The sequence below is a fragment of the Nerophis ophidion genome, linkage group LG24 (assembly GCF_033978795.1).
Source record: "Nerophis ophidion isolate RoL-2023_Sa linkage group LG24, RoL_Noph_v1.0, whole genome shotgun sequence".
NCBI lineage: Eukaryota > Metazoa > Chordata > Actinopteri > Syngnathiformes > Syngnathidae > Nerophis > Nerophis ophidion.
The window spans coordinates 19,612,635-19,635,898 of record NC_084634.1 but is presented as its reverse complement, the minus strand read 5'-3'; the positions used below and the strand labels follow the sequence as shown (position 1 = coordinate 19,635,898).

At 36.5% G+C, this 23,264-nt stretch overlaps 2 protein-coding genes across 6 annotated transcripts in view; one reads left to right on the top strand and one right to left on the bottom strand.

Moving 5' to 3' along the window:
* bpnt1 (bisphosphate nucleotidase 1) overlaps positions 1–23,264 on the top strand; it is a 74,159-nt gene that overhangs the window by 42,518 nt on the left and 8,377 nt on the right. The window contains exons 8-10 of one of the 3 annotated variants that reach the window (XM_061885970.1): positions 1–99; positions 170–333; positions 3,374–3,716. The exon at positions 1–99 is cut by the window's left edge and continues 7 nt beyond it. In XM_061885970.1, coding sequence (XP_061741954.1) covers positions 1–99; positions 170–321 — 251 coding nt within the window. In that variant the 3' untranslated portion in view covers positions 322–333; positions 3,374–3,716. Of the gene's footprint in view, positions 100–169; positions 338–3,373; positions 3,717–23,264 lie in introns of those variants that run through there. The other 2 variants (XM_061885973.1, XM_061885971.1) reach the window with 2 other exon arrangements.
* Positions 6,003–23,264, bottom strand: part of enpp1 (ectonucleotide pyrophosphatase/phosphodiesterase 1) — a 100,067-nt gene continuing 82,805 nt past the window's right edge. For 2 of the 3 annotated variants that reach the window (XM_061885967.1, XM_061885969.1), the window contains exons 17-23: positions 23,162–23,201; positions 21,248–21,405; positions 15,577–15,691; positions 14,464–14,538; positions 9,459–9,591; positions 6,773–6,908; positions 6,003–6,704 (exon numbers count right to left, since the gene is read on the bottom strand). In XM_061885967.1, coding sequence (XP_061741951.1) covers positions 6,555–6,704; positions 6,773–6,908; positions 9,459–9,591; positions 14,464–14,538; positions 15,577–15,691; positions 21,248–21,405; positions 23,162–23,201 — 807 coding nt within the window. In that variant the 3' untranslated portion in view covers positions 6,003–6,554. The remainder of the gene's footprint in view (positions 6,705–6,772; positions 6,909–9,458; positions 9,592–14,463; positions 14,539–15,576; positions 15,692–21,247; positions 21,406–23,161; positions 23,202–23,264) is intronic. The other variant, XM_061885968.1, reaches the window with a different exon arrangement.

Here is a 23,264-nt window from a genome sequence, read left to right as displayed (position 1 = left end):
AGCTTGTTGAGGGCATGGCGTCTGCTTACGTCTTTGCAAGTCCAGGGACCAAGAAGTGGGACACGTGTGCCCCTGAAGTCATCCTGCATTGTGTCGGGGGTACGAAGCAGTACTGGATGACCACCCATATGGCGTGTATCTCACTGTGTCACCTTTCTTCTACTGCCAGGGAAACTGACGGACGTGCATAACAAGGCATATCGCTACGACGCTAACGTGAAGCACATGAACTCTGCAGGAGTGGTAGCAACACTAAGGAACCACGACGACTACATCAGCAGAGTCCCTCAATCGGTGCTGCGAGCCCTCACGTCTGACTGAACCTCCTCCACCGTATGTACGCACACACACACTGTCTAGGACCCTTTTTCACAAGTTCATCAAGTACTAAATTATGAAACCATTAATTTTACACATTTCTGAAGTAAATATTTACAAGCTGCATAACATAACAATAGGTTAGCTAATGCCCTGTTGGATGAATAGAAAACCGTGTTCCCTCGCCACTTTGCGTTTCAACCAGGACTTTAAATGCATATGATATTCATAAAAATGGGAAAATAATGTCCCGACTTTGCGGAAATTCACACTGCACTGAATTTTAGGAGTGATTCAACAGTGGAATCAAAAATGATGTACAAACCCCGTTTCCATATGAGTCAGGAAATTGTGTTAGATGTAAATATAAACGGAATACAATGATTAGCAAATCCTTTTCAACCCATATTCAATTGAATGCACTACAAAGACAAGATATTTCATGTTCAAACTCAACTTTATATTTTTTTTGCAAATAATTAACTTAAAATTTCATGGCTGCAACACATGCCAAAGTAGTTGGGAAAGGGCATGTTCACCAGTGTTTTACATCACCTTTTCTTTTAACAACACTCAAAACGTTTGGTAACTGAGGAAACTAATTGTTGAAGTTTTGAAAGTGGAATTCTTTCCCATTCTTGTTTTATGTAGAGCTTCAGTTGTTCAACAGTCCGGGGTTTCCACTGTCGTATTTTACGCTTCATAATGCGCCACACATTGTCGATGGGCGACAGGTCTGGACTGCAGGCGGGCCAGGAAAGTCCCCGCACTCTTTTTTTACGAAGCCACGCCGTTGTAACACGTGCTTAGCATTGTCTTGCTGAAATAAGCAGGGGTGTCCATGAAAAAAATGGCGCTCAGGTGGCAGCATATGTTGTTCCAAAACCTGTATGTACCTTTCAGCATTAATGGAGCCTTCACAGATGTGTAATTTACCCATGCTGTGGGCACTAATGCACCCATACCATCACAGATGCTGGCTTTTGAACTTTGCGTCGATAACAGTCTGGATGGTTCGCTTCCCCTTTGGTCCGGATGACACGATGTCGAACATTTCCAAAAATAATTTGAAATGTGGACTCGTCAGACCACAGAACACTTATCCACTTTGCATCAGTCCATCTTAGATGAGCTCGGGCCCAGAGAAGTCGGCGGCGTTTCTGGATGTTGTTGATAAATGGCTTTCCCTTTGCATAGTAGAGCTTTAACTTGCACTTACAGATGTAGCTCCAAACTATATTTAGTGACAGTGGTCTTGAGCCCATGTGGTGATATCCTTTAGAGATTGATGTCGGTTTTTGATACAGTGCCGTCTGAGGGATTGGAGGTCACTGTCATTCAATGTTGGTTTCCGGCCGGCCATGCCGCTTACGTGGAGTGATTTCTCCAGATTCTCTGAACCTTTTTGATGATATTATGAACTGTAGATGTTGAAATTCTTAAATTTCTTGCAATTGCACTTTGAAAAACGTTGTTCCTAAACTGTGTGACTATTTGTTCACACAGTTGTGGACAAAGGGGAGTACCTCGCCCCATCCTTTCTTGTGAAAGACTGAGTATTTATTGGGAAGCTGTTTTTATACCCAATCATGGCACCCACCTGTTCCCAATTAGCCTGCACACCTGTGGGATGTTCTAAATAAGTGTTTATCAGTTTGAACATCAAATATGTTGTCTTTGTAGCATATTCAACTGAATATGGGTTGAAAATGATTTGCAAATCATTGTATTCTGTTTATATTTACATCTAACACAATTTCCCAACTCATATGGAAATGGGGTTTGTAACTTTAGAGTTGGGGTGTCCAAAGTGCAGCCATTTTGGCCCACAACTTTTTTTTTTCACCGCAACAAATTTAAAAGATGAAACAAACGTTCCGGATTACAAAAGAAATAGGATTGGCAAAACTCCCGCCAACATTGGGACTTGTGTGCAGTCTGCCCCCCTTTTTGTAAGTATTAAAATAACACTGCCTTACGTTTGTGCTGTTAAAAGTTTTTGTTTGTGTTGTTACGGTTTTTAATTTATTCTAAAATACATTTTCTGACCTGTGATGTCATCCTGACATCAACAACTTGTCCCATTACTTTGTGCTGCAAACATTTTTCATGTTTTATTATTCATAATCAGCCCCCCAGCTTTGTTCCATTTGTCTGTGCTACAATTTTTGCTATAATAGTTTTTGTTTTTAACTTTATATTATTCATAACCAGCCCCCGCACCTTGTCCCCATCTGTGCTACAATTTTTGTCTGTAATAGTTTTTAACGTTTTATTACTCATAACCAGCCCCCCCACCTTGTGAAAACATCCCCAAACATTTGCGCAGCGCAAACATTTAGTCTAATTCAGTTGTGTAAATGTATTTTTAATTTACAACCATTCTTCCCAAACTTGTCCCATTCCTTTTTGCTGCAAACATTTATTAGTTTTATTATATTCATAACCAGCCCCCCACTTTATCCCAATTTTTTGTCTATTACAGTTTTTGTTTTTAACGTTTTATTATTCATAACCACCTTGTCAATTTCCCCAAACTTGTCCAAATGTTTGTGCTGCATTTTTTTTAATGTGAACTATTATAGTTATCATGTTATTATGTTATTCATAACCAGTCTTTTGCTAGACAAAGGTCTTTGCAGCACAAACAAATGGGAACATTTGAGAGATTCTGCCAAACTTGGGGGCTGGTTATGAATAATAACACATTCATAACTTAAAATTCATGAAACGTTAACATTAGATAACTGATGAAAGAAACATTTTACAGAACAATGTGTTATTTTAATATTTACAAAAAGAGGGCCAACTTCACACAATTATATTTGCCAACTATTACTGTTTGCAGGCCAAATGTAAGCTTTTATGAAACACCTAGACAGTGTCAGTGCAGTGTCACTACAGGTAGTGAGTGTCCCAAACACCCAATTAGGTATATTTACCCATTACTAGTTCAGCATATATTGATTGATTAACATTGTTTTAGTACTTTTAATGTAGAAAATGTATCAAAGTAAACCCCCGTGTGCTTCAAGCTTTCTTTTTCTTTATGCAGCCTTCGCTTGAAAAAATTTGGACGTTCCTGGTTTAGAGGTTCCTGGTGGATAATCTCAAGTGCCCTAAAGTCTATGTGGCACTCTGTACCATGTTCTCAATTTTCTTATTTTATTTTTTCTGTTGGCTGACGTTGATGGTTAATGTAAGTTGCAAGTGAGTATGATAAATATGTTTTAGGGGATCACATAACCTCAAAGAGTTTCCAAACAAATACCACTAATTATGTTTTAAAAATGTACAAATTCAACTAAAAATGGCTGTAAAGTCATCATAAATGGTAGAAGTCATATTTATGCAAAACCAATTTGATTAAAGTTGACCATCTTCATGTTTATTTCAAATCCCGCTGTGGTTGTGTATAATGCAAATAACCCCAGTCTTAATTATGGACCAACCTTGAACAGACTAGCAGGGGAGCAAATACTTATTACCCCACTTATGTGAGTACAGAATTATAGATGTTGAAATGACATGCATTTGCAAGTAAAGAGTGTCCAAAAAGTTTAGAACGCCTTAACATTTAAAGGATTAACATATAAAAACTGCTGCAATAAATGAAAGAACATGGTTTTATTTTCTGTACAATTGAAGAGTGTTTTAATAGTTTTGAGAGATATTACAGTTTCTGCTTTGCAGTAGGGATTCACCAATTATTGGTGGCAATATTTGACATAGATCTATATCGATATAGATCAATATTTATAGCGATATAGATTCATATATAGACAGAGAACTCTATCCAGACAGAGATCTCTAGATAGAGATCTACCTCTTGACGGAAATCTTTAGACCTCTATCTAGATAGAGATGGATATCTGTCTCGGTGAAGATCTCTGTCCTTATATAAATCTATATCTCTATAAATATTGATCTATATATAGATTTAAATCAATATAGATCTATATAGACATATTTATATAGATCTTGATCTAGATCTATATGACTATGTAGATCTATATGTCAAATATTGCCACCAATAATTGGTGAATCCCTACTGCAAAGCAGAAACTGTAATATCTCTAAAAACTATTAAAACACTCTTCAATTTTATAGAAAAGAAAACCATGTTCTCATTTATTGTAGCAGTTTTTATATGTTAATCCTTTAAATGTTAAGGTTTTGTAAACCTTTTGGACACTCTCTACTTGAAAATGTATGTCATTTGAACATCTATAATATTAAACTCACATAGTACTTACTATCTAGACAGAGATGGATCTCTGTCTACATATATTTGGGGACAATATTAGATAACGTGGGTAATTATTCTAACTTGAATACAAATATATTTTTTAATGGGCTTAAGCAAAAAAGGAACTTATCTATGTAGATATCTATATAGATCTATCTACAGTGGGGGAAAAAAGTATTTAGTCAGCCACCGATTGTGCAAGTTCTCCCACTTAAAATGATGACGGAGGTCTTTAATTTTCATCATAGGTACACTTAAACAGTGAGAGACAGAATGTGAAAAAAAATCCAGGAATTTACATTGTAGGAATTTTAAAGAATGTATTTGTAAATTATGGTGGAAAATAAGTATTTGGTCAACAATTCAAAGCTCTCATTGATGGAAGGAGATTTTGGTTCAAAATCTCACGATACATGGCCCTACTCATTCTTTCCTTAACACGGATCAATCGTCCTGTCCCCTTAGCAGAAAAACAGCCCCAAAGCATGATGTTTCCACCTCATGCTTCACAGTAGGTTTGGTGTTCTTGGGATGCAACTCAGTATTCTTCTTCCTCCAAACACGAAGAGTTGAGTTTATACCAAAAAGTTCTATTTTGGTTTCATCTGACCACATAACATTCTCCCAATCCTGTGCTGTATCATCCATGTATCCATTTTGGTATAAACTCAACTTATTGTGTTAGGAGGAAGAAGAATACTGAGTTGCATCCCAAGAACACCACACCTACTGTGAAGCATGGGGGTGAAAACATCATGCTTTGGGGCTGTTTTTCTGCTAAGGGGACAGGACGATTGATCCGTGTTAAGGAAAGAATGAATGGGGCCATGTATCGTCAGATTTTGAGCCAAAACCTCCTTCCATCAGTGAGAGCTTTGAATGGTTGACCAAATACTTATTTCCCACCATAATTTACCAACAAATTCTTTCAAATGTCTTCAATTTGAATTCTGTCTCTCACAGTTGAAGTGTACGTATGATGAAAATTACAGACCTCTGTCATCATTTTTAGTGGGAGGATTTGCACAATCGGTGGCTGATCAAATACTCTTTTGCCCCACTGTATATACATCTCTATCTAGATAGAGATCTCCCTCTTGCATTGCCTGCAGTATGTCTTAACCACTTACCTGTCAAAACTTCAATCAAATAATGTGACAGATATGGATGACATATTACTAAAGAGCAGGCAGCAGCTCACACATTCTCTAACAGCTTCAAAAATGTCCCAAGTTTAAGCTACATGGAGCCTAGAATTGTTATTTAAATGTTTGCAATATTTCCAGGTTGCTCATGAGGAAATCTTACAATGTATTAAATTCATATTCTGTTGTAGATGGAGTTTTATTGTCATGTAGAGACATGCCATATTTAACAATTTCCCCCGGATGTTTCCCATATTTTGAAATGTAAATGATGCTCCTCAGACATAATAAAAAGTGTTTGAGAAATCCTCTTTTTATGCAAAATTATTCACAACATTAGCGCAGCATAAAACATGTCGCTACTGGTGCCAAGTTTCCTTAAGGTAATGTTAAAAAAAAAAAAGTAAAACCTTGTCCAGCTGTCATCTTTAAATAACTTACTGCAATATCAAATATCGACCTCCTTGACTACTAAATTAGTATCGGCCCTGGAAGAAGAAAAAAAAAATAGTCGATCACTGTTATGCGGACCGAATTTTAAGGAAAGTGTGCCATTACACCAGTCCAGACCAAAAAACTACATTTCAAGGTCTACACATGTGCAATTTACAGAGGATTAAAATCAATATTGTATCAAAAATATATACAAATGGATATAGAATGGCAATAATGTGTCCATATACAATCCTGCTGCTGCAGTATTTGGTTGTATCAGTTCCTCTTTTTCCTAAAGCTTTAAAAACATGCCCATAAAAACACACTAATCAAAAACAAATAAGTGCAATAATGCCAGAAATGTTGGTTTTGTTGTTTTTTTTTTACTATGCCCATCTGCAGTTAGTTCAAGCATTGTGTAAATAAGTTTTAAGCTGTAGCGTGTCTTCCACGGACAACCTGTCGTGGTAGAAGCTCAGCCCAGTCAGCAGTTCGATGTCGCGCACGCGGGCGGTGTGCAGCCACAGCCAGTCATCCGCCCAATGTACGTCCTGGTCCTTGGCAAGACAACACATTTAGAGGCAAAAACTTTCAACCGCTTTTGGCCCATGATGGCGTTACTCACAGGGCAGCTCTCGGAGTTATCGGCTCTGTGCGGCAGGATGAAGGAGCGAACCTGAAGAGGACCTTTGCAGTCCAAAGTGGAATTGTCGCAGCTGGTCAAGATGATAAAGAAATGTGTGGGGATGCGGACCTCGTTCCTGGAGAAAGGAATGGAATAGTCCTTAAAATACAACTTCACTTAACCCCTGAGTCACCTTTCAACAAAAAACTAACGTTCAGCATTTTTTCCCCCCATCTTCAACAAATCAGTTAAATTTAAGAAATTTGGCCAGAGTTTTGAACAAGTTTAACTTTAAAATGGCATCACAGCACTTTTTTCCAAATTATTTTAAATAGGAGACATTAATTTACTGAGCCCATATATGTTGAAAACTAGAAATGTCCGATAATGGCTTTTTTGCCGATATCCGATATTGTCCAACTCGTAATAACGGATTCAAATAAGCATACTGATATACAATATACAGTTGTGGAATTAACACATTATTATGCCTAATTATGTTGTGATGCCCCACTGGATGCATTGAACAATGTAAAAAAAAATTCCAAAATAAATCAACTCTAGTTATGGAAAAAAATGCCAACATGTCACTGCTATATTTATTATTGAAGTCACAAAGTGCATTATTTTTTTTAACATGCCTCAAAACAGCAGCTTGGAATTTGAGACATGCTTTCCCTGAGATAATCCTGATACTCACTACAACTATGTGAAATACTATACTTTGACTTTCACAAAGTGCATTATTTTTTATTTTTTTAAACATGCCTCAGGCGAGAGGGCTGCTTACTGGGGGACGCAACGTCCGCGTTTTACCGGATATGTACTGCTTCGTACACCGACGTTTTAAAAAGTCATTAATTTAAATTTTTGAAACCTATACAGATAATTTCCGATATTACATTTTACTGCATTTATCGACCATCTCTATTGAGAACCTGACATTTTTTTATAATGCATTCACCACAAATACAGAATGGATCCAAGCATGTCCCTTCCAAATATGAAAAAAAAACAAAAACATTGTTTTTGGTGTAATTACACTTCTCAACAACTAGTAGGTGTGAGAGACATTCATTCACATGCAGTGTTTTTGCATAGTTCATTCTAATTGAAAAAACTGCCGACAAACAACTTAAACGCTATAAACTACGATGGTGGTGGGTTGTTATTGCTACAGATAATGTGTAAATGACATTTTGTGTTCATTTTCAGTTTGTCAGTGGGCAGTAGCGCCACTAAACAGCAGATTGTGTAACTTCACATGCATAGAGTCTTATACCTTATGTCCATTAAAAATCAATCAATCAATCAATGTTTACTTATATAGCCCTAAATCACTAATGTTTAAAAGAAAGAAAGAAAGAGTTCCTCAGTGTTCGCACTTACAATAATATCGCTACAGCTTGGTTATTATACAGGTTGCAGAATGTAAATGATGTATTAATGATGGTTTTTGAATGCATTTTTAAAGTGATTTAGAGGTAGAATTGATTACTCCCATTAGCTGCATTGCGAGCCACCAATAACGAGACAATCTTTTACATGTTAGAATGCAAAAACCCTTTTGTCTTTTATGATTGTAAACGATAAGCAAAATTCCAAAAAAGGTGCATTTCCTGTAAAACAAACGTTTACTTTCAGCAAAAATAAATGCCAATTTTATGCTGCTTGTCCCTGTCAGGGTCACGGAAGGAGCATATCCCAACTGCTCTTGCTCGGAAGGCTTGCTGCCCCATGCTCAAACCTAATCTCAAAGATTCCACTCAAACTATTTTTTGGGGGAAAATATTGCAACTTTTGTTTGTTCCTTAATTATTTTTTTTACAAAAAAAAACACGAAAAATGTATATAAACTTCATATCTATAATTTAAACATTGGAAAAAGAAAAAAAAGTGACTTAATTAACAGTGTCATTTATTTATTATTTATTTTAAGTCATTTATTTTGTTTGTGCATTTTTCGGCAAGGAGGGATAGTGTAATTTTTTGGGGGGGGAAATTGCATCAAAATCAGTGTTATGAGTTATTGACCTAAAAACGCCTGTAATCAGCCCATCTCATATCCTATTTTGAAACAACTTTTTGGTAAATATTGCACATTTTGGGGTTTTCCCATAATACTGTTTTTTTACCCCTAAAAAGAGCATGACGAAACATTACAAATATATAAAAACAACACCTAAGGGTACCTAAAGCTGTTGAAAAAATGGAAAGCCTTAAAAGTAAAAATAATATGTAATATGAACACAAACACTTATTTGAGCGTATTTACTTTTTAGCCAAGGAGGGACAGTCTGAGTTTTTGGAAAACTGCATCAAAATCGTGTTATGAATTATTGACCTTCTAAAGGCTGTAATTAGCTAATCTAAAGTATTCCGCTTTGCAACTCGTTTTTGGAAAATCTTGCACTCGCGATCTAGCGCTGATAGTAGTTGGAGTGAAACTCATGCATTACAATAAACACTAAATAATGCTGCCTCAGCAATTTCCTTACCACTGTTACAGCATTGGTTCAGTTGCTTTGTGTAATCAACTTGCTCATAAATGACCACATAAATTTACCTTCTCGTGCACTTAAGAGCCTATTATTAATTATCACTTACATGCAATCACCACCAGCTCAATAACAATTTCCAGTGTACTATTTGCACCAATCATAAATAAAGGAACTGCAGAACTCACGGCGCCAGAGTCTTGTAGGCGTCGGCTTTTCCATCGTAGTCCTCGTCAAATATGGGACCACTCATGACGTTGAGCGTGCCCACCTGCTTTGCATATTCGGGAAGCGTGGAAACATGGAAATAGTTCCAAACATCTGTAGGAGGAAAAGACATCTTAGTACGTCGGGTATCAACAGTAACTTTTAACCAGACCTTTGGGCAGCGCGATAGTGTAATGGTTAACAGGTTAATTGAGAAAGGGATGGGCGATATGGTCTAAAGTCTGTATGGCGATATTTATTGCAACCTCCTGGGATAGCAATTGTTTGGCATATCAATATACAACCATTGGAAAATAAAGGATTTTATTTTGGCTGCGGGCGTCCATGTTTGTGCTAACATAACATAATTTACATTTGTTAAGTTACTGTTAATATCTGGTTACTTTCTGTTGTAACATGATTCAATGTACGCTTATTCTTCTGTTTGTTCACATTTGGGTATGGATCCCATACCAGAATTGCTTATTCCAATCTTAACAAAAAAATTGTCATTATTAAATTATCCAATTTTTTATGTTAATTTTAAATCTGACTAAAACACAGCATTGCTGTGTAACATTAATATCTAAATTATTTCTTAATTCCTTTTATTACACAATATTTTGAGAAAAACAAACTCAATAGTGCAAGATTACGAAACATAAGCTAAAAATTATTATTGGCTCTGATTTACATTTTTGTTTTTTACCCTAAAGTCCTTCCTTGTGCAGAGACTTACACTTTCTGAGTTACATTAACAAAAAAATATAAACTCTGAAACATAACATCTAATCATTGTAGTATCAAGCATATGCTGACGCTATACTTGGTATCATTACTTTCAATATTTGTATCCAACCGCTGTTTACATTCAAGAGCTCTAGCTTAGCGGTTAGTAGGGGTGTTGGAAAAAATCGATTCGAATACAAATTGCGATTCTCACGTTGTGCGATTCAGAATCAATTCTCTTTTTTTTTTTAAATCGATTTTTTTTTTAATCAATCTAACAAAACAATACACAGCAATAACATAATACAATGGATTGAATGTATACAGAATCGTTTTTGAATCGAGAATCACGTTGTATCGAAACAAATCGATATATATTATCGAATCGCGACCCCAAGAATTGATATTGAATCGAATCGTGGGACACCCAAAGATTCGCAGCCCTAGCGGTTAGCATGGCTTCTTGTAACCTATGCCGTGTAGCGTAGCGTAATTAAACACTACTTCAGAAATATATATATCTGGCATGTGATTTTTCCGTCTATTGTAGGAAATCCATCTGTTTATCTCTGTAAAAATATAAACAAAAATTTTCCGTTTTTTTCGACCTACATTCCGTGTTAAAATCTTGATCCGTCTCTTTGCCATATCGGCCAACTATGATTTTCCCGAAATGAGTACGGTTTGTGATCATCCATTGCAGTTTGCGGCTGCAGTGGTAAAGACTACAGTTTTCCATTAAAAATGCCTAATTTAAAACTCCAGGGGCAGGGGACAAAATATACTGGAAAAATCAATGATGACTGGTTAGTTTGCGTATAAGAAAATCTATGATTGGTTGGTTGGTTTACTATGATGAGTCACGATTGGTTAAGATCAGATCAAAACATTAGGGACAGGCTAGATAAGGCTAGATAAGGCGTGTCATGGAACCAGGAAGCGAAATCACAACAGACACGCACATCCTCCAGACCCCTGGCTTATTAGGGTCTGGAGGATGGTGCGTTTTATTCTTTATTATTCTGATCCTATGCGCTGTAATTTGACCCCCTTAACATGCTTCAAAACTCACCAAATTTTACACACACATCGGTTTGGTGCGGCAGACCAACTTATTAAGCAACCAAACCCCCCCCCCCAAAAAAATTGCGCGCTAGCGCCCCCTAGGAAAAAAAAAACAGACTGCTTGTAACTTCCGTTAGGAATGTCGTAGAGACATGAAACAAAAACTTCTATGTAGGGCTGACTTAGACCTACATTTCATAACTGTATCTTCTAGGGCAAAAATCAATAGAAATTTTGCAAAAACCCATTCAAAGCAACATTTTCGCAAAAGATGCTATTTTTGCCTCTTTGAGCTGTAATTTGACCCCCCTAAAATGCTTCAAAACTCACCAAACTTGGCACACACATCAGAACTGGCAAAATTTACGATCTCATGAAAAAAAAAAAAAAAAAAACTCAAAAATGCGCTCTAGCGCAATTTTTGAATAAAACACAGAAAAAACTGCTCCTAGGAAGAGAAAACAGACACAACTGCTTGTAACTTCCGGTAGGAAGGTCGGAGAGCTCTGAAACAAAAACCTCTATGTAGGTCTCACTTAGACCTACATTTTAATAATTTACATCTTTTAGTTAACAACAGGAAGTTGGCAATTACCCCTTCAAAATAAAAGTTTTGTAAACAACCGTCACCTTTTTTCAAAAGTTATCTCCTCTGAGCGCGTTCGTCGTTTCGGCTTCAAACTCGCACAGGAGAGAGTTTGGACCCTTCTGATTAAAAGTATAGATCAGAGTTTTGATTACTGCTCCGGTTTTGATTTTACGTGCCTTCAAAGAACCCCTGCGCAAATTTTCCTAAAAAATGTCATTTTTGCCTCTTTGAGCTGTAATTGGACCCCCTTAAAATGATTCAAAGTGCAAGTTAAAGCTCTACTATGCCAAGCGAAAGCCATTTATCAACAACATCCGGAAACGCCGATCTGTAATTTCACCCCCTTAACATGCTTCAAAACTCACCAAATTTTACACACACATCAGGACTGGCAAAAATTGCCATCTAATAAAAAACCAAACCCCTAAAGTCATAATTGCGCTTTAGTGCCCCCTAAGAAAAAACCCTGACAAAACTGCTTGTAACTTCTGTTAGGAATGTCGTAGAGACATGCAACAAAAACTTCTATGTAGGTCTGGCTTAGACCACGGCTTGGCAGCGGCCAAAGGCGGACCCGACCAACGCTGCTTGCAGCTTTAATTTTCATTCTGTTTCATTAAGTTCAAATGACATGCCTGATGTATGTATGTGTTATATGAATATATTATTTTTGTATTATTATATTTTTAATTATGCATATATATTAACATTTATGTCAAATAATAATACACCTGTTAATTCAAGATCTCTTGCTTGACGATTACCATGGCTTCTTGTAACCTACACCATCATGTTAGCTATTCCTCATACTCTAATGCAGGGGTCGGGAATCTTTTTGGCTGAGAGAGCCATACAAGCCAAATATTTTAAAAAGTATTTCCGTGAGAGCCATATAATATATTTTTTAAGACTGAATACAACTAAATGTGTGCATTTCTAAGTAAGACCAGCATTTTTAGAGTGTAATGATTCTCTTGTTCTTTTTTAATAACATTAACAATAATAAATAAAATACTTCTTACCATTAATGCGACTTCTTGAACAGGTGCGGTAGAAACCGGATTGATGGATTAAAATGCTTGAGAATCCTTTATATTTTGAATGTTATTTTTGACACTGTGATTACCAGTGGAATTATTTATTGCTTACCATGTTAAGCAATGTCAGCTAAGATGTATCTAAGAGCCAGGTGCAGTCATCAAAAGAGCCACATCTGGCTCCCTAACCCTGCTTCTAGTGCAGTGGTTCTCAACCTTTTTTCAGTGATGTACCCCCTGTGAACATTTTTTTTTTTAATTCAAGTACCCCCTAATCAGAGCAAAGCATTTTTGGTTGAAAAAAGAGACAAAGAAGTAAAATACAGCACTATGTCATCAGTTTCTGATTTATTCAATTGTATAACAGTGCAAAATGTTGCTCATTTGTAGTGGTCTTTCTTGAACTATTTGGGTAAAAAAAGATGTAAAAATATTAAAAACTTGTTGAAAACAAGTGATTCAATTATAAATAAAGATTTGTACAAATAGAAGTAATCATCTACTTCATCTTTGGAGATTGCAATAGAGATCCATCTGGATTCATGAACTTTATTTTCTTCACAAAAAAAGAAATCTTTAACATCAATACTTATGGAACATGTCCACAAAAAATCTAGCTGTCAACACTGAATATTGCATTGTTGTATTTTTTTTCACAGTTTATGAACTTACATTCATATTTTCTTGAAGTATTATTCAATAAACATATTTATGAAGGATTTTGGAATTATTTTTAAAAATCTCACGTACCCCTTGGCATACCTTCAAGTACCCCCAGGGGTACGCATACCCCCATTTGAGAACCACTGCTCTAGTGGTAAATATATGGATATATTGTACATATGTATTTTTTATGTGATATTACATTCTTATTTTAACTATACATATATAAATGTGTTAAAATCAAAAAGTGATGACTGAGAAATGTTTTGCCAAGAAAGAATTGAGGATGCGGTTGTGTCATATTAGTGGGACAGCAATCAAGTCAGCCAAATTTCTATTGTCTATCGCACAACCCTAATTGGAGATTTGTAAAATATGAGTGAATGGTTTGTGTCTGACCTTTAACCCTAACGAGGAGAAGCAGTATCAAACATATTTGTTATGAAAAAATTTATTGATTTAAAAACCTGTAAGTTTCATTTAGCATGTTATTAAATGCCATGCCTTTTCTTCCATGTAGTACCTTATATATGCCACTGGGGGGCAGAATCGCTGCACTATGTCAACATTTCCCCCGTTTTCCATTCACTGGGTGTTCGAGCGGAAAAAGTCCGTCAGAGCCTTTTGGTTGGACATTTTCCTTCTTGGTGCATTAATCACACAACACAAGTCAGAGCCTTTTGGTTGGACATTTTCCTTCTTGGTGCATTAATCACACAACACAAGTTTGAACAAAACCATCTGGCTTATCGTGATTGCACAAAATGAAAATAAATATAATAGTTTCTAGACCGTAATTGCAGTTAACTCAATGATTAGATGTTTGACTATTGGGGAAGATAAAATGACATTTTTTTCATTCATTTTTGAACTCCTGCATCACGGATGTGCAGACGACCTCACCTTTAAATGTGGGGAACATGGGCACCATGTTGCTTGTGATGAGGGAGTCGTTCATTCCTTTGTCACTGCTCACCCCTTGTGGGAACAGAAGAGATTATGGTATGTCGCTCCTACAAGTCAAACTGAGCTGCTTCTTCCTACTCCTTTTCGGACATGGAAGCGCGTCACTTCCCTAAATAAATACAACTTACTATACTTAACTCAATGGTGTTAAAGAAGAAACAAGTGTGTTTCAATGCAGCATCCACTAAGGCAGGGGTCTCAAACTCAATTTACCTGGGGGCCACTGGATGCAGAGTCTGAGTGAGGCTGGGCCGAAAGAAGATATATATAAAAAAAAAAAAAGGTTGCATACTCCTCAGCATGTTTAGTTGTATAATGACGTTTCAGATTGTATCTCTTGCGCAATGTGTGTCGTTCCACTTTTCCTCCCTACAACAACACGGCGGTCGATGGATAATAGCCAGGAAAGTACCAGGATAGCAAGCGCAAAAAAGTGACTGCTCGCGGAGTGTTACCCGGCGTCATATAGAAATATATGTAGTGTTCATCGTGTGAGGCAATGCAAATTCAACAATAAACAAAACAAATAACAGTTTGAATTGGTCCAGGTTATCGGGGACTGTTATTACTGATGGACTGGTGTCGCGGTGTGACTGCAGCCAGGCACGTAAGAAAACCCTCGTCTCCATGGCAACATCTTTGTTGCTTTCACTCATTTGCCGCTTTTCCATTAACGCAGGGGTAGGCAACCCAGAACGGTGAAAGAACCATTTTTTAACCAAACACAACGCTGTCAAGCGGCATTTATATAAAACTTGCAGGCCGCACTAACATTAAACTTTGTTAATAAGGTGGGGGCCGCAAAATAACGTCTCGCGGGCCGAAATTGGCCCGCGGGCCGCGTGTCTGAGACCCCTGCACTAAGGGATAAGGAGATGTGATAGTCACTCACTCATGCGCACGCACGCCAACGCACACGCACGCCAACGCACACGCACGCACGCCAACGCACACTCACTCACACACATACACACACACACACACACACACACACACACACACACACTCACTCACTCACTCACTCACTCACTCACTCACTCACTCACTCACTGGGCGGATGTAGAAATCCGAAAGCGTTGTCACATGTCTGGCTGGTGGCCGCGGGTATGCGGACATCAATGCGAACACACGCCTCCATCCACGGGGTCACGTCCAGTACTTTGACCTGAAAGAGAGAAATAATTCCGTTCACAAAATTCAAACTGCTCAAAATTTCAGTCAGTAAAAATATGTGCGCAAAATGTGTTTAAAATGCAGTTATTTAAGATAGCGTTTTAAATTTTATTGTAAAACGAACTCAACGCGGAAAAATTCAGTACAAAAACATTTGTTGCTTCAAAAGTTAAGACTCACTTCAGCTAAATTTAGACCTTGTTAACGAGTTCTGAAGCAGGATCAATTGCCATCCATCCATCCATCCATCCATCCATCTTCTTTCACTTATCCGAGGTCGGGTCACGGGGGCAGCAGCCTAAGCAGGGAAGCCCAGACTTTCCTATCCCCAGTCAGTCACTTTTTCCAGCTCCTCCCAGGGGATCCAGAGGCGTTCCCAGGCCAACCGGGAGACATAGTCTTCCCAACGTGTCCTGGGTCTTCCCCGTGGCCTCCTACCGGTCGGATATAACCTAAACACCTGAGCTCCTCCCGGATGGCAGAGCCCTGCTACCCGGCAGAGGAAACTAATTTCAGCCGCTTGTATCCGTGATGTTGTCCTTTCGGTCATGACCATAGGTGAGGATGGGAACGTAGATCGACCGGTAAATTGAGAGCTTTGCCTTCCAGCTCAGCTCCTTCTTCACCAAAACGGATCGATACAGCGTCCGCATTACTGAAGATGGCGCCCCGATCCGCCTGTCGATCTCACGATCCACTCTTCCCCCACTCGTGAACAAGACTCCAAGGTACTTGAACTCCTCCACTTGGGGCAGGGTCTCCTCCCCAACCCGGAGATGGCATTCCACCCTTTTCCGGACAGTCTTAATTTACACTGAATTTTTACTTTTTTTTATTTTATTTTTTTTAGACTTAATTGTTTATACACTGAATTTCACAGATTTTACAGTACTTTTTTTTATTTTTTTAACAACAACTCTACTTTGAACTGATTCTTTAACAATGATTTTTACCTGGAATGTTTTATACTCTGAAAAATCAGTGTCTAGAAAGCATCCATAAAGACAAATTAATTTCCATATACAATCTTAATATTGTAGGATTAAAATTCCAAAGTGGCCCCAGTGCACATTGTATTCAAATACTAGTACAGTATGTTAAATTTGAGCAGCAGGGCCACCTACAGTTTGCAAAGTGTATTGTGCTTTTCAGCCACTCAAGTAAATCATCTCCAGCAGTGTTATTATGTAGAACAAACTAAATATATGTGTAATGCATGATCAAATAAAAATTATACTCTTTATCAAATATTTAACTAAACACGGCAGAAACAGAACCAATGTAGTTCAGTCGTCCCTGGCGCTTCAAATTGTAGATTTGTTTGAACATATTTTACATATTTTCGGGCTAAATTACATTTTATGTAATATTTTCTATTATGTTGTGGCAATCAACTTTTGTTTCCAAGTGTAGGTTGAAGAATGCTAACAACACGGCGACTAATCTTGGCGCTATTGCATCAACTGTGGGCAGAACAACATTTTACTACACTTCATCTTCAACTTCTGCCTCATCAAAAACACATCTCCACATTGCTGAGGGATGTGGAATGGCAAGGCGGGACGTGCAATCCTAACAACACGACTAATGATGTAGCTGCGACTGTAAATTTGATCATCTTTGCAGAACAACTATCGGATGGGATTTTTGGCTCTTTAAAGGAAGAGTTGGGTTCCTTTCAAAAAACTGTCTTGTTACCATTTTTTTAATCAAAGAAACAATCACTATGAGTTATATTCGTTTAAATTTACACAAATATTACTCTATTGGTGGGAGATATTCTGAAATATTGGCTATAATTTAATTTTTGTTGCGTTTTCATTGTAAACATTCCATAAGGCAGTGCCATATTTTCATGTGATGTGACATTCCATCACCTAAAAAGCATTTGAACAATACATAAAAAAATAAAAATACAATGCATTATTGCAGTGGTTTTCAAATAGGGGTACATGTACCCCTGGGGGTACTTGAAGGTATGCCAAGGGGTACGTGAGATCCATCAGTGAGAGATTTGAATGGTTGACCAAATACGAATTTTCCACCATAATTTACAAATAAATTATTTAAAATTCCTACAATGTGAATTCCTGGATTTTTTTTCCCCACATTCTGTCTCTCACATTTGAAGTGTACCTATGATTAAAATTACAGACCTCTGTCATCATTTTAAGTGGGAGAACCTGCACAATCGGTGGCTGACTAAATACTTTTTTGCCCCACTGTATTTCCACGTCGTGGCCATGCGATGCCGTTTGGAGCAGTGAGTGCTGTAAACTACACTATATTGGTTAAAACGAGTGTAAAGGTGACTATATGGAAGTTTTTTCATGTGTAGAGGGCTCTTACTATGTTTAAAAAACATTCAGACGGTTATATCGTTTTTTTAATGCTGTATGAAAATATTTTATTTATTAATATTACTACTTCAAGGAAATTTTTGGGGAACCAATTAACCAGGATAAACGACGGTACTAATAAGGAGCAAACTAGTTACCGGTACATATCTACTTTCCTGGTCAGAGACTAATGTGAATGAACAGTTTGTGCTAATCAATAACCAGAACTCACCGATCATTATTTTGTGTGTTCTTTTGCATCTTTGACATTTTGCAACTTCAGCTGCTCCTCTCAGCATTGTTGAGTGCGTACGACATTCCAACAAAAGAGCGTTTAGTCATGCTACTTAGGACCAGCCGGTCAGGGCTTGCAATTTTAGGACAAAAACGGACGCAACATACTGAAGGTGTGACAATTCAGCAATTTGGGAAAGTTTCATGCATGACTCTTGGACTTTTAACATCACAGTAGCAATCAAATATTATATAGACATAGGATCTACTTTTTTCAGCCATGAAAGGTCATATGGGCAAAACTATTCTGTGGAATGTGCTTAAGATTACACACATTAGTAAATGACATTTCTTCAAAAGGTGGGTCAGTGGGAGTGGTGTGTGAGAAAAAACAGATGTTTTTTTTAACGACGGAGGTGTACTGTTTACATTTGAACCAATATGATTCCCTGTACCTGGGAATCAATAGCGGTACTCAATAGCACCAATTTTCAGTAGTCGTGTTAATATTCATTGTCTTTGATAATAAAATATATGTTAATTGCAACATTTAAAAATGATCTGATCATAATAACTGCTGCCAGTTCTTGTTTGATTTTCACAACTCTTGAGTTTGTTACAGTTGCAAGTCCAAGACGTTAGATGGCAGTAGTGTAATGTTTACGTTGTGTTGGTCAGTTCAGTCCTTGCTGTCTGTTGTGCCCTAAAAGTGCTAATACTGTAGGTATTAGGGCTGCAAATCTTTGGGTGTCCCACGATTCGATTCAATATCGATTCTTGGGGTCGCGATTCGCTTATTGATCGATTTATTCGATTAAACGCGATTCTCGATTCAAAAACGATATTTTTCCGATTCAAAACGATTCTGTATTCATTCAATACATAGGATTTCAGCAGGATCTACCCCAGTCTGTTGACATGCTAGCAGAGTAGTAGATTTTTTTTTAAAAAGCTTTTATAATTTTAAAGGACAATGTTTTATCAACTGATTGCAATAATGTATATTTGTTTTAAATATTAAGCAAACCAAAAATACGACTTATTTTATCTTTGTGAAAACATTGGACACAGTGTTGTCAAGCTTATGAGATGCGATGCAAGTGTAAGCCACTGTGACACTATTGTTCTTTATTTTTATTTTTATAAATGTCTAATGATAATGTCAATGAGGGATTTTTAATCACTGTTCTTCTGAAATTATAACAAATATTGATACTGTTGTTGATAATATTCATTTGTGTTTCAATACTTTTGGTTTGTTCTGTGTCGTGTTTGTGTCTCCTCTCAATTGCTCTGTTTATTGCAGTTCTGAGTGTTGCTGGGTCAGGTTTGGTTTTGGAATTGGATTGCATTGTTATGGTATTGCTGTGTATTGTTTTGTTAAATTGATAAAAATAAAAAAAATCGATAAAAAAAAAAAAAAAGAGAATCGTTAGAATCGAGATTCGTATTCGAATCGATTTCTTCCCACACCCCTAGTAAGTATTGTACTTATTACACACCAGCTGTTTGATCGTAACATGCACCAGTGGCCAAAATATTAAATATACCAAAATAAAACATCTGCCTTGTTTTTAATGAATGTTTAGGTCTACTATGCTACTCTATTTTAATGTTGTCATTAGGGTGGTACTTGGAGAGCCAGGTGAAGTGGTACTTGGTGAATAAAGTTTGAGGACCACTGGTTTAAGTCATTAATCCACACGTCTATGGCAGCATCCAACTACTTTTCTTACAAGTATCATATTTTTATTATCATGATTACAATAGTTATGATCATAGTATTACTACTTTTATTGTATTATTATATTATACTTTTGTCATAATATGATTAAAATTGTATTACTATTATATGTTTTTGTTTTATATTATGATTAAAATATTTTTATTGTAAAACATGAGTATATTATAATGAGTAAAACCTTTTTTTATTTTTACCATCATGATTACAACAGTTATGATTATCGGATTTTATTCCAACTAATAATCATATGATTTTATTTTCATTTGATTATATGATTAAAATACATTTATCATTGTATTATTTTATGATTAAAATATTTAATTAATCATTAAGAATATATGTATTATTTTACTATTACACCATTTTATTATCTTAATTATAATCAGTATAATGCTTATATTTTATGTATTTGTATTAATGTATTTTTTTTAATAATTATGTATTTCTTTAGGATTATAATATGATGATTATGGTTATTAGTTTACTATTAAAATATTGTCATTTGATCTATAAAAAAATTACAACTAAAATGGTATAATTTTATGATCATTATTGTTTACTAATAAACATTATTATTGATTACATCACATTATTCTTCAAAATATCATGCAGAGGTCTTCAATAGGCGAAGCCCGTCTAAACAGTGCCAGTGTTGTATAACTTCACAACAAACTTGTAGGAAATGTACACCATTTAAGCATGTTTCTCAGCTCATAATTAATCAATATTGTATATGCAATTATGCAAACAAACAGACAAACGTGTAATGTGATTTGTACGTAATTCCTCACGTGTAAAACTGGAGAAAAAGGGCCGTTATTAGTTTAGTGGGTTGAAAACTAAACCTTTTTAACACTATGAATCAAAATGTTCTAACCGTTTTCGTATTCATGCTTCTTGATTATATTCAGTATTTTTTTCCCCTTTATTCAGACACTTTGAGATTCCGTGTGCAGTTTTTCATGAAATGCAAATATTAAATAGTATTTATCCTAAATACATTCCCTTCATTTCTTTATCCAATTTAATGAATTCAATAGAAACATGTCAGCTTGATGTGACTTATTTACACAAAGATATAGCTTTAAAAAAGGGGAGTGTCGAAGGATTGTGGAGATGAGTAATAGCCGTTTAGGAGGAATTCTTCTTAGAAACCTCATTCACTCTGCAACCAAACCACAAGCCGAAGCTGTGTTTAGACATGAAAGGCGGTTTGTCGCGGCCCACTCACCACACGCGGGAGGGTGTACGACACCCAAAGAGCCATGTGACGGTCCTGGCTGTATCCGATGATGTAGTCGGCCTGGTGGAGCAGACAGAAGGTGAAGTCTGCTAGCACCACACTCGGGATGCCGAAAGGATGGTGGAGGTGGCGTAAGGCAGATTTATCTAAAAAAAAAAAAAAATGAAAAAGGGGCTTGAACACAATGTCCTCAAATGAAGGTATAGAATACCTCCAATGGATTATTCCTGTAAATGCATCAAGAAACAGGTGTTTATAAGTAGTATGTCAAGTCAACCAGAGTACAAAACTACATTTAAAAGCAACATAAGCAGAGTGGAACTAACTCACAATGGCACGCAGGGAACTCATTTACAAAATATAAATGGCAGCCGGCAAGACTTTTGGAGTGTGTACCTCCAGATTGTGTAGAGTTGAGAAGAGTTTCTCCGTGGGAGAAGCATCACAAGTGCAGGAACAACAACTTTATTTTGGTCCCCACTAAAATTACTCATACTTCACGTCTTATTTCCCAGTAATCTTGCATTGCTGCTCATTCCCAATGTTGATTACCACTTTGGTAGCTTTTTTTATTGCCGCCCTAAACCACACACGTGTTTCACGTTTTCCATTATGACCGACACAGCTTTGATAGACTTTACGGTACTAATTAATCACATTGAGAGATACACTGACCAGTTGCATGCGTGTTGAGGCGCCCCACATTATCTCATTTGCAACTTCCATCCATCCATCTCTCTACCGCTTGTCCTTTTCGCGACATGCTTTATCAGTATCATGCTTCAAAAAGCTTTGCACTACAAACGTTGTCATTGTAGTCATTAACTGCCACTTTTTGATTCATTAAAAAATGAGCACACATTGTTTTATTGAATAAAGTGTTTTATATATTGTGCTCCTGAGTTAATGTTGATGATCAATTTGAATGTATTTCATTATTTCATTAACCTTTTCTGTGTCAAATGCTTCAAGTCGGTCAGAAAATGTTTATACAGTTGTTTAAAGATGTATTTTCTTTTTTTACTTCAGGCACATTGATACTTTAAATCTTTTGTCACAGACTAAAACTTAGTTTAATAGTTATTCTTTGTTGTAAGTCGATTTACGTATATTTAATTTCCCTTTGCATGACATTGTATCCTAATTAACAATTTTATAGGCAAATTATACTATTTATAGTCATGGTGGGAGGGACAAAATGTTTTCTTCTTCCTAAATGGGGTGTAACAGAAAATAATTGAAACACTAAACAATGATTCCACTTTGGATAGATCAAAAATATTAGCCTAAACACAAAATAAAACATGTACAGTAGCATATAATATTCTTCTGACCATCAGTACTGTGTTTATTAATACTGAGGTGTATTATACTACATGCTGCAAGTGACTAAATTAGTGTCGTCAAATGATTGAAATCATAAATGATCACACTTAAGATGTGATTAATAATGATTAATCTTAGTTTCTTACTGTAATTATGTTCATGTTTTTAGTCAGTATTATTGATACTGTTGCAATTGTTGTTTTTCCATTTTTTTATTAGTATTGTAGGTCTTTTAAATGTATATCATATATATTGTATAATTCTCTTCAAAGCATTGTGAAGGTACAGTAGGAAGGGGTTTCATATGGCCCCATTTATCGCGGTTTACCTGACACATGAAACATGACACATTAGGGGGTAGCCACCAGATGGCAGTGGAGTGTTGAATATCTTAAAATGTATTTTATAGCAATTCCAACTTTGACCACAGCGTCAGTTGCCATGTAGAGTGGCGCTTTCCATCATTTTCAGCAGACTGCCTTGCAAAATGATTAACTTCTTCTCACACGAGATCCACTCAGGAATAGGGCCATATGAATCCCTTCTTGACTGTACATAAAAAAATAAGACACTTACTATCACTTGAAGCCATCAATAATCTGTTAAACTGTTTCTCCTGCAAGTATAATATTTATTAGTTTTTAAATATGAAAATACAGTGTAGATTAATCATTACATC